We start from the raw sequence: 11,673 nt of genomic DNA, 5'->3' as shown, positions 1-11,673 counted from the left end.
GTAGATGTGAATCGGTTATTTACTCTTTCGGATAATATAAAGACTAGGGGGCACTCCATGAAGTTAGCATGTGGCACATTTAAAACTAATCGGAGAAAGTTCTTTTTTACTCAACGCACAATTAAACTCTGGAATTTGTTGCCAGAGGATGTGGTTAGTGCAGTTAGTATAGCTGTGTTTAAAAAAAGGATTTGATAAGTTCTTGGAGGAGAAGTCCATTACCTGCTATTAGTTAAGTTGACTTAGATAATAACCACTGCTATTACTAGCAACGGTAACATGGAATAGACTTAGTTTTTGGGTATTTGCCAGGTTCTTATGGGCTGGTTTGGCCACTGTTGGAAACAGGATGCTGGGCTTCATGGACCCTTGGTCTGACCCAGTATGGCATGTTCTTATCTTATCTTCTTATCTTATATTGGAAAGCATCTGCTACCTTCACAGTCTTCATTAAATGTACCCAAAAATATAGTTTCCTGGCTGTCACATAAACCAAAGTTTTATTAAGAAACAACTGTAATCTAGGTTAGCCAACACTTTCAACAAGCAGTCCTTGCTGTAATCCAGGGCTTCTCAAACGTTTAGCCAATGCGATCCCATTTTAGCACTTGAAAATTCACAAGACTCCAGAGGACACCCAAACCTAATTAGCAAGGATTTGGCTCACCTCCAACAATCCCTCCACTTTCACCCTCCCTGCACTCCAGTTGATCCCCTCTCTCAAACCCCACCATTTATTTCAACCTCCATCCCCCTTCAGAGGACCACCTCTCTCAACCTTCACCCCTCCGGTTGATCCCCTTTTACATCCCCCAGCATCTCTCCCCTACTCAGCCCATTCTCTCTCTCACCCCCTCTAGCTTTTTTTACATCCTCCCCGTTGAACCTTCCTCACCTCTAAGTCATTTTTATAATCTCCAATTGATCATCTTTCATCTCCTTCCTCTCATCCCATTCCATCTTTCTCTAACCTCTTCTCCAATTCTTCTCTCACATCCACCTCTCAGTTGATACCTTCTCACCCCAGCTCCTCTCTTGCATCCCCCAGGATCTTCCCTCCGCTCACCCTCCATAGCCAGTGTCACTCCCACTAATACAGCCCTCAAACCCTTCCTGCATCTGATCCCTCCCTTCAAACAGCCCCCATTCAAACATTCCCTTGTGCAAGGTCAGCAGCAACATTTTCCTTTGACCTCAGGCCAAAGGTGGGCAGTGGCTGGTTGGAAGAGGGCAGGCTCATGACAGGGGCAATGATTTTCTTTTGGGTAGGTTCAGTGGTGGGTGAGGATAGAGAAGCTGTGGCAACCTACAGAGGTCTGTGCACACTCAGCTCACCCTTCACCAATTGCTGGTCCAAAGCCTGATGTTGATCTTCAAGTGGTGGCAGCATTAGTAAAGAAAGTCAGCACAGGATCTGTGAGCCAGTGCAAGCTCACAGACAGGTGCAGTGGCACAAATCCCTCCTCAGGCATGAACTTCCTGTTACACAGAAACTCATGTGAGAACAGACCACTGCAGGACCTGTGAGAGCATGCTGATTTCCACTACTTCTGGTGGTGTCTGAAGACCACTGCCCTTTAAGGCACTTATGACCCCAGCTGGCGGTTTTGTGACCCCATTTGGGGTCCTGACCCACAGTTTGGGAAGCCCTGCTGTAATCAGTTACACATACCTGTCTAATTCTAACAGCATCAACAAGGGACACTTTGCACCTAAAGTTTTTCTCCCTTTCTGCTGCCGATGCAAAACAGTGCGCTCAGCCGAACGGACTGTTTAACCTACAGTTGGACGTGAGTTGAGTAGGTGCGTCCATAGCCCCTTATGCTATAAGGGGTTTAGCTCCTCCACAACACATGTTCAGCCGCCACAAAACTAATAGCGCTCATCACATGCAAATGTATGTCGATAAGGCTATTAGTTATTCACCCCACATACAAAAAAAAATGTGCATCCAATCCACACATTTTTACACTCAGAAATTAACACCTGCTCAGAGCAGGTGTTAATTTCTGAGCATCCCAAAAAGTTGTATAGAAAAGCAGAAAATACTGCTTTTCTGTACATCCTGACTTAATATTGTGGCGATATTAAGTTGGAGGAACGAAAAGTTTAAAAGATTAAAAAAGGAAAATAAAGAAAGAAAAAAGTACCAGTGGTCAGGTTAGGGAAACAGATGTTCAATTAACCAGTGTCAATTTCCCTTGCCTGTGGCTGTGCGCAGGATAGGAAAACAGACACTGATAAATTCAGTGTCTGTTTTCTTAACCCATGGACAGTCGACCTCTCCTGGGCACCTGCTGCCAAGAAGGTGCTCAGGGCATGCAATAGACCCCAGTGCCTCCTTGGCAGCACGACCCGCAATTTAAATATTGTATGGCGCCCTCAGGAGAAGTGCCTGGGTGCGTGTTAGGAAAGCGGGCGCTGAACACTCCGCGCCTGCTTTCGGTGCATTTTTTTTTTGCATTGGCCCCTTTGTGTCTATGGGAAAAAACCTTGATAAATCAGGAACTTAAACCAAGCTAGGGCAACTCCCGCGGCATTTGCAGTCCGTTCTGACATCAAACACCCGGAGACCTGGCAGTTGAAACCAGCGCTCATTTACATGGGCTGAAAATATGTCTGGGCACCGGCTACCAACGCGGGGGGGAAGGGGGGCGGAAGAGCAGTGATGGAAGTTTCGGAAAGTGTCATAAAAGGCTCCCACTATATTAAATTAATCCAATAAATGTATCACGTTCTAATTTGTTAACCTTTTTTTTTCCGTGCGCTCATCTGGACTAACAGGGCAACCATACTACAGTATCTAGTGTGGAAGCGCATCCCAACTTTCAACAACTTGATTCGGATTAACACAGCGAGAATTCACCATAACCCAAGCCATTTCTATATCCTCACGCTACGGACAGGCTGCGATTTGTGGATCAAAAATGAAGTAGGTGACACGCATGCGTAGTCACCAACCCACAACAAGCTCCCAGGTAGTGCGCCCTCCCACCACCTGTCAGAACAAAAAGCTAAAAAAACCCCCCAAACCCATTCGCAATGAGCTGCGGGCTCGTCCTAGAATCGTAAACAGCCGCGCGTGCCGCCCGCCTACTTCGGCGTTCAGGCAGCGCCCACCTCTCCGCGCGTGCGCACCAGCTGCCTGACCTCGCCGGCTCCCTGCGCTCACACTCTCTACTCCCCTGCCCCCCCCACCCCAGGGAAACTCCACCCGCTGCGAGCCGGAGGCTAGCCCACATCGCCTTGCGGCAATCCATTTGCTCAGCCGCTTCCCGTCCAATCAGCGTCAACCTTACGTCTCCCTCTACGGAGAGGCCGAGGGAAAGAGAGAACGGAGGAAAAAAAAAAAAAAAACTGGCAGAAAGTAAAATGGCGGCGGCTCTCTGAGAGTGCCGCGGATCGGTTCTTCCCCTGCTTTCTGTCTATTTCCCTAGCCTCTACATGGTTATTCTGAATTACTTTATCAAACAAAAGAGCCCGTAAAATCTAAAGGCGAAGCCAGAGCGTCCCCCACGGGATACTTTTATCATTTGTTGTTTTTAATACAGTGTTCCCCACCGGATTTAAAATAATTAAACAAGAAGCTATGACGTCCATTCACTTCGTGGTACATCCTCTGCCGGGGACCGAGGATCAGCTCAATGACAGGTAATCGGGGGAGGGGGGGGGAGCTCTCCGTGTCCGCCGAGCCCAGGAAGTCTAGCTAGGGAGGGGAAGGGTCCTGAAGTCAGGGCTTCCTTTGCCCTCCACCTCCCTACTCCAGGCGCCTCTTTCCGGGCCGCGCTCGGCTAAGTTGGAGGTGGGGGGTGAAAAGAGAGGGCTCTTCCGATTCGGAGGCATTTCTGGCCTCGGGCCTTGCATTCGACCTCATGCCTGCGAAAGAAAGCGCTGCCGGGGTTTTAATGTGTGCCCGGAGTATTTTTTTTGTTTTGTTTGTTTTTACAGCCTCGTACGCGGTACTTGGGCGCCTCAGCCCTGTTGTAATGTGGATTGTTTCGTGGCTGTGTGTGAGGGCCGCCCGGACTCCCCTTCCGTAGGGGCCGATTTTAACGCCTCCCTGCTTCCTTTGCCCTTTAAACGCGCAGCGTAGGCCTCGACGGCTGTAGGGTTTTGCTGCTCGGGTGTCGTTGTATTCAGGGTGGAAGAAGCAAAAGTCGTTGGGGATCCCCCTCCTGGTTGCCGATTAACGTGATAGTTGCCCCCCTCCCCTTTGGAGAAGCCTTAAAAGTTTCCACTCTTCTGTTACTCGGGAGGGTGTCGGGCGCTGCCAACTGGAAGTGGGTCAGGCGAGGGAAGGAAAGCGCGTCGTTCGGCCCGCAGGCTCTGTCCTGACCCGCTGACACATTTCCCTGCCCGCCCTGCTGTGTGTCATGTGCTGGCAGTGGGGAGGCTCCGGGCCTGCCTTCCCGCGCCTGCATGCATGCCACGGGGGACCCCTCGCCAGGTGACGCCATGTTATACATGTGTGTTGGGGGGGAACTCTGTTCCTGCGTTTGTTTGCCTGGACTGGAGTGCTGACCTGTTTTGTGTGTCTGGAAATCCATGACAGATTTTCTGAAAGCCAGAGTGAAAGCTTAATCTGCCATGAGATGATAAAACACTTCAAACAAAGTTGTTTTTATCCGTATCTGCACCTATAGTTCTAAAAGTATTTTTATATCCGTAAAACACAATTCTTAACTGCATCTTAACATTTCATCGCTACCATTGTTATAATGGTTGAACATTTTTTTTAATCTGCTGTGGATCACTTTGGTCTAATATTGAACAAGGGGCAATATATAAAAAAGTAAGGATATAATTCTTGCATTCTCTTGATGATCTGACTGTTCTCAATGATATTTCAACAGGTGTAAACATTTTTGGGCATCTTAAGTAAAGTCTTTATTTGCTTGATAAGGAAAAGACTTTTAAGCTGTGTCAATTTTGAGAAAGGAAAGGTAGGGGAGGGGCTTTCATAAGTTATATTCATCATCCAACCTGTCTGAAAAGCTTTTCAGAAAAAACTTGACCATGTGTAGGAAGAAGTCTACTTGACGCTAAGCCCCTGATAGCCAAGACAATAAAAACTGAGACGAGATGTGATCATTATAGTACTGTATTTACCAAAACTGATGCAGTTACTTCTCCTATTAGGGGTCTCCATCATAAAACCTGTCAGGCTAGTACTTTTTCCAAACCTGATTGCTCAGAGCCAAAACACTCTTTTCTAGCCCTGTAATCTTCCCTAGCTCTCATGGCTTGGATGCTGAAAAAAATAATGGTAGTACATAAGTTTAATATGTCAAGAAATATCTTGAATTCTTAAGGACTTCCAGGTAGACCAATGGTTTTCATTCTTGTGTGAGGGCAAGCTTTGGTTACCTTTATTTTGTACCATACAAAAACTGTGTGAATGGATTATACATTGTTTGAAGTCTGGTGTTAAAGAGACTCCATTTATCTGCAAATGAAGTTTATTAGTTTATAGAAGGAAACAAATCTACCCAGTCTGTGAAATGTTTGTGTCATTCAAAGCCTCCCACTAGGCGCTGTGCAATATCATAGGACATCAGCTTGGTTAAAATCCAGTTGGTAAAAACCATCTTTGAGCTCAAATACCTGTCCTGGAAGGTCAGATTTTTAGTAATCTCTTTGCCAGATCTCTGGCTGTGAGCTCCAGAACTTATGACTAAATGAACTAAGCATTTTTCTCTTAGATGTAAAATCCCCTTCATAATACATGCATCTTCACTGCAAAGTAAGCTTTAGCATAAAGTGATATTGAATTTTCACTGCTAATTTCCGCAGTACTTCTAGATGTACTTCTACTTCCATCCATCCCCCCAGACCTCAGAAATGAGCCATGCCTCCTAACCTTTAGGAAACGACTCAAGACATGGCTGTTTAGGCAAGCATACCCGAACTCCAACTAATACGCCTCACCAACAAAATATCCTACACAGTAGCTGTATATATTATACTGTATTCTGTATATATTGTATACCTGTATATAATTAACTTCTATCTCTTTTTATTTCCTCCACCCCAGTTCAATAGTCCCTGTTAATTGTAACTGCATCTCTTCGTCACGTTTATCTAGGTTCTTTGTTATTTTCATTGCACCCCTTTTTTATGTAAACCCACATGATGTGAATGCTTCATGAATGCCGGTATAAAAAACCCTTAAATAAATAAATGTATACTGTACCGTACAATTATACGTTGGAGTCAGGCCCTGCTTCTTAGAGCTTAAAGTTTAGTCCAAATAGATATACAGGGCAAATAAATAAATTTCAACAAATCTCTTATTATATGAAATGGCTAGAGGCTTTGGTGTTTCAATGTGTGATTGAAACAATGGTGCAGTCAGGAAGGCTTTAGATTTATTAGAAACTGGACCATTTTGGGGAAGTGGGAGCCTTTTCTAAAAGAATGGGCTTCGCCTTAGGGCAGAAACCGGCTGCTGGTACTAACAATTTAAAACGTCAGTAGAGCATCTTTGAAACTAGATTATTGGGGAAAGCCGATGATCAGTCAGAGGCACTTTGGTTTGCAGTATCTTCAAAGGATATAGTTAAAGAAGAGAAGACAAAAATTTCCTAATAAAGATGTTGTAGTAAAAACTGAGGTATCTCAGGTAGATTTAAATGAAAAGCAGATATATATGAATGCTTCAAAATTACCTGAATCAATTGCTAAAAATAAGTAGGCTATGACTGGAGATTAAACATATTTACTTGTCTGTTTGCAGATACCGGAAATCTTAAAAAAAAAAAAAATAAGATTGGAGAGTTAGAATGTATGGCACTAAATGAAGATATACGCCTGGGGTGGCCAACTCCTGCTCTTGAGCTACAAACGAGTCTGATTTTCAGGATACCTGCAATATACATGAGAGAGATTTGCATGCACTGTTTTCATCGTATGCAACAATATATCATACATATTCATTGTGGTTGTGTCAAAAACCAGACCTATTTGTGGCTTTCCAAGACTAAAGCTGACCACCCCTGCTCTATGCCATCCTTATCGTATAGTACCAATCCACCACCAATATGATCTGTCCTTTCATTTCAGTATTTTGTACCTTGGTATCAGTGTCCCATTGGTTATCCTCTTTCCATCAGGTCTCTGAGATGCCTGTTGCGTTTATCAGGAGTAGCCAACTACCAAAAACAGGCCTGGTTTTCAGGATATTCATATTGAATATGAATGTGATAGATTCGCACACACTGCCTCCATTGGATGCGGAGATATCTCATGCATATTCTTCATGGATATTCTAAAAAGCAGGCCTGACTGTGGCTCTTAAAGACCAGAGTTGACCATCCTGGCATAAAGACAAATAGGATAAAAGTTCAATAGGAAACAAACTTCATTCTGCTATCTCTATGAACAAAGTAGTTTGGCTTGAAATTCCATACTTCTCAGCTAAGATATGAGCCCAGAGGGGAAGAGTTATAGTAGGAATGGTCTATTGTCTGCCTGATAAGGATGCTGAAACAGACTGTGAAATGCTAACAGATTAGACAGATTTATAATAATGGAGGATTTCAGTTACTTCAATATTAAGTGAGTGAGAGTCTCATCAGGGCATGCAAGGGAAGTAACATTTTAGGTTCCATAAATAACTGCTTCATGGAGTAGCTAGTCTTGCAACTCATGAGAGGGGGTACTGTTTTAGACTTGTTCTCAGTGTATTCGGGACCTAAGGGGTTAATGGTGGTGGGGCCACTTGGCAATAGTGATCAAATTTGACATAATCATTGAAGGGAAAATATTAAGTAAAACTACTACAGTTGCATTCAACTTCAAAATGGAAAACTATAATAAAATGAGGGGAAAATTAGGAAGAAACTAAATCAGGCAGTTTCAGGGGTTAAAAATCTATATGAGGTGCCGATATAATTTTAAAATACCATCTTAAAAAGCCAGATAAAATTGTATTACACATATGAAAAAAAATAAAGGTTGAAGGAAGACCTAATAACTGCCAGCATGGTTAAATAGTCTTATGAAAGAAGCAGTTAAAGCCCAAAAGGCATCAAGTTAAAAAAAAAAAATAAAAAAAAAAAGGTCCAAATGAAGAGAATAGGAAAGACCATGTAGATTCTGGCAAGGTAGATGTCAAACACTGACAGAGAATGGCACAAATGAATTTAAAAAACTTGCAACAGAGGCGAAAACTAATAATAAAAACTCAGATACATCAAAGCAAGCAGCCTTTCGAGGGTGTCAGTTCAACCACTTAGATGACAGGGAGAAAGAGGCGCACTCCGAGAAGAAACTGCCATCACAGAAAAAACTACATTCTTTGCTTTGGTCTTTACTGAAAAGGATGTTGGCGATATGACCACACCAGAACCATAGAGGCAAAAACTCATAATAAAAACTTTTTAAAATATATCCGAAGCAAGAAACCTGTGAGGGAGTCGGTTGGACCATTAGATGACAGGGGTTAAACTGGCTCTTAGGGAAGATAAGGCCATTGCAGAAAGACTAAATTAATTCTTTGCTTCCATGTTTACTAATGAGCATTTTGGGGAGATACCAATTCCAGAGATGGTTTTCAGGGGTGATGAGTCAGACGAACTGAACAAAATCACTGTGAACCTGGAAGATGTGTAGTAGGCCAGATTGACAAACCAAAGAGTAGCAAATCACCTGGACCGGATGGTATGCATCCTAGGGTACTGAAGGAACTAAAAAATGAAATTTCTGATCTATTAGTTAAAATTTGTAACCTATCATTAAAATCATTCATTGTACATGAAGACTGTGGAGGGTGGCTAATGAACCCCAATATTTAAAAAAGGCTCCAGGGGCGATTTGGGTAACTATATTGAACCTGACTTCAATACCGGTAAAAATAGTGGAAACTATTCTCAAGATCAAAATTGTAGAAAGACATGTTTTAATGGAACACAGTCAACATGGATTTACCCAAGGGAAGCCTTGCCTAACAAACCTTCATTTTTTTGAAGGGGTTAATAAACATGTGGATAAAGGTGAACCGGTAGATGTAGTGTATTTGGATTTTCAGAAGGCGTTTGACAAAGTCCCTCGTGAGAGGCTTCTACGAAAACTAAAAAGTCATGGGATAGGAGGCGATGTCCTTTCATGGATCACAAATTGGTTAAAAGACAGGAAACAGAGTAGGATTAAATGGTCAATTTTCTCAGCGGAAAAGGGTAAACAGTGGAGTGCCTCAGGGATCTGTACTTGGACCAGTGCTTTTCAATATATATATATATAAATGATCTGGAAAGGAATACGAGTGAGGTAATCAAATTTGCAGATGATACAAAATTATTCAGAGTAGTTAAATCACAAGCGGACTGTGATACATTACAGGAGGACCTTGCAAGACTGGAAAATTGGGCATCCAAATGGCAGCTGAAATTTAATGTGGACAAGTGCAAGGTGTTGCATATAGGGAAAAATAACCCTTGCTGTAGTTACACGATGTTAGGTTCCATATTAGGAGCTACCACCCAGGAAAAAGATCTAGGAATCATAGTGGATAATACTTTAAAATTGTCGGCTCAGTATGCTGCAGCAGTCAAAAAAGCTAACAATGTTAGGAATTATTAGGAAGGGAATGGTTAATAAAACTGAAAATGTCATAATGCCTCTATATCGCTCCATGGTGAGACCGCACCTTGAATACTGTGTACAATTCTGGTCGCCACATCTCAAAAAAGATATAGTTGCGATGGAGAAGGTACAGAGAACGGCAACCAAAATGATAAACAGCTCCCCTTTGAGGAAAGGCTGAAGAGGTTGGGGCTGTTCGGCTTGGAGAAGAGACGGTTGAGAGGGGATATGATAGGTATCTATCGTGAGATAGGTATCTATCATATCCCCTCTCAACCGTCTCTTCTCCAAGCCGAGCGATATAGAGGCATTATGATATTTTCAGTTTTATTAACCATTTCCTTCCTAATAATGGAATGGGAGGTCTTGAACGAGTAGGTGTGACTCGGTTAATTACACTTTCGAATAATAGAAGGACTAGGGGGCATTCCATGAAGTTAGCAAGTAGCACATTTAAGACTAATCGGAAAAATTCTTTTTCACTCAACGCACAATAAAGCTCTGGAATTTGTTGTCCGAGGTTGTGGTTAGTGCAGTTAGTGTAGCTGGGTTCAAAAAAGTTTGGATAAGTTCTTGGAGGAGAAGTCCATTAACGGCTATTAATCAAGTTTACTTACGGAATAGCCACTGCTATTAATTGCATCAGTTGCATGGGATCTTCTTAGTGTTTGGGTAATTGTCAGGTTCTTGTGGCCTGGTTTGGTCTCTGTTGGAAACAGGATGCTAGGCTTGATGGACCCTTGGTCTGACCCAGCATGGCAATTTCTTATGTTCTTATTCTTTGAGTCAGAGGAGCTGAAGCAAATCACTGTTAAACTGGAGGATGTATTAGAGAAAACTGATAGTTAAACGGCAACAAATCACGAGGATCTTCTGGCATTCACCCCAGAGTTCTGAAAGAACTGAGCTTCGAAATTGCAGAACTGCTCCTAACTTATCATTAAAATCTCCCACTGTAATGCAAGTTTTTGAACCTGGCCCAACCTGACCTGCCTGAGTGGGGTTTCATGCCTTCAGCTCTACTTTGGGAAGTTTAAACCACTGCCTCTGACCAGGAATTACATTTTCTGCAGTAAAAGAAGGCGTGCAAGGCAGCCTTCCCAGTAGTGCTCCTTGCATTGCAGGGTGATAGCTAATAAGCTTATTATCATGCAATTAGCGTGAAACTCACTAACCTTGCTGTGGATTTTAACTCCTGTTTTAGCATGGGTTTTTCAGGTGCTGAAACCCTTGTTGCATACTGGGGTTAGGTAAACACTGAAAAACCAGTGCTAAAACTGGAGTTAAAATCTGCAGCAAGGTCAGAGCAGCTTATTCCATTGATCCCATATTTATTTAGGATTCCATTGAGCTGCTATTACTAGAGCAGTGATTCTCAACCTGGTCCTCAGGGCTCACCTAGCCAGTCAGAATTGAATATGCAGGAAATAGATTTGCATGAACTGCTCCCATTTTTTTGCAACTTTATCCTCTGCATATCCTGAAAATCTGACTGGCTAGGTATGACCTGAGGACTGGTTTGAAAAGCATTGTACTAGAGAATTTATAGATATGTCATTTTACTTTATTCAAGTGCCTTGTAACTCCAAAGCCTTAGTTCTTGTTTTGGACATTAACAGGCCAATGCAATGTAGTGCGCTCAGCCTAGCTCACAGTTGGACGCGCGTTTTATAGGCACTAGAATAACTCCCGATGCAGTAGTGGGATACGCAAGTCCAAACCAGCTCGTAGCTAATAGTGCTCATCAGATGTAAATGCCATGGAGTTGAGGCTAATAGCTAGTACCCCAGATGCAAAAATTCACTGTGCACCCGACATGCACGTTTTAACTGAGGAGCTGGTGTTAAGTCTGGAGGCACCCCAAGCCTCAACAAAACAGCCAAAAATACGGCTTTTCTGTTCCTCTGATTTAACATTGTTGAGATACTAAGTAGGAGCAACCACAGAAAGCAACATCTTGAAAAAAGTCTTGACGGCGGTCAGGTTAGGAAATTTACTGGCGTCTGTTTTTCTGAACTGTGACTGTGCACCGGTCAGGAAAAGGGACGCTCGTAAACTGAATGTCCGTTTTCCTAACAACAACAAAATCTC

General features: G+C 43.0%; 1 protein-coding gene across 1 annotated transcript in view; it reads left to right on the top strand.

Annotated features, from left to right (window-relative positions):
• Positions 1-3,093: 3,093 nt before the first annotated feature.
• Positions 3,094-11,673, top strand: part of UBR5 (ubiquitin protein ligase E3 component n-recognin 5) — a 672,040-nt gene continuing 663,460 nt past the window's right edge. Inside the window, 1 exon segment of the mRNA XM_029591836.1 lies at positions 3,094-3,651. Coding sequence (XP_029447696.1) covers positions 3,590-3,651 — 62 coding nt within the window. The 5' untranslated portion in view covers positions 3,094-3,589.

This window comes from Rhinatrema bivittatum, chromosome 2 (assembly GCF_901001135.1).
Source record: "Rhinatrema bivittatum chromosome 2, aRhiBiv1.1, whole genome shotgun sequence".
NCBI classification, from domain to species: domain Eukaryota; kingdom Metazoa; phylum Chordata; class Amphibia; order Gymnophiona; family Rhinatrematidae; genus Rhinatrema; species Rhinatrema bivittatum.
The sequence above is the reverse complement of the archived record's forward strand: the minus strand, read 5'-3'. Positions and strand labels throughout refer to the sequence as shown.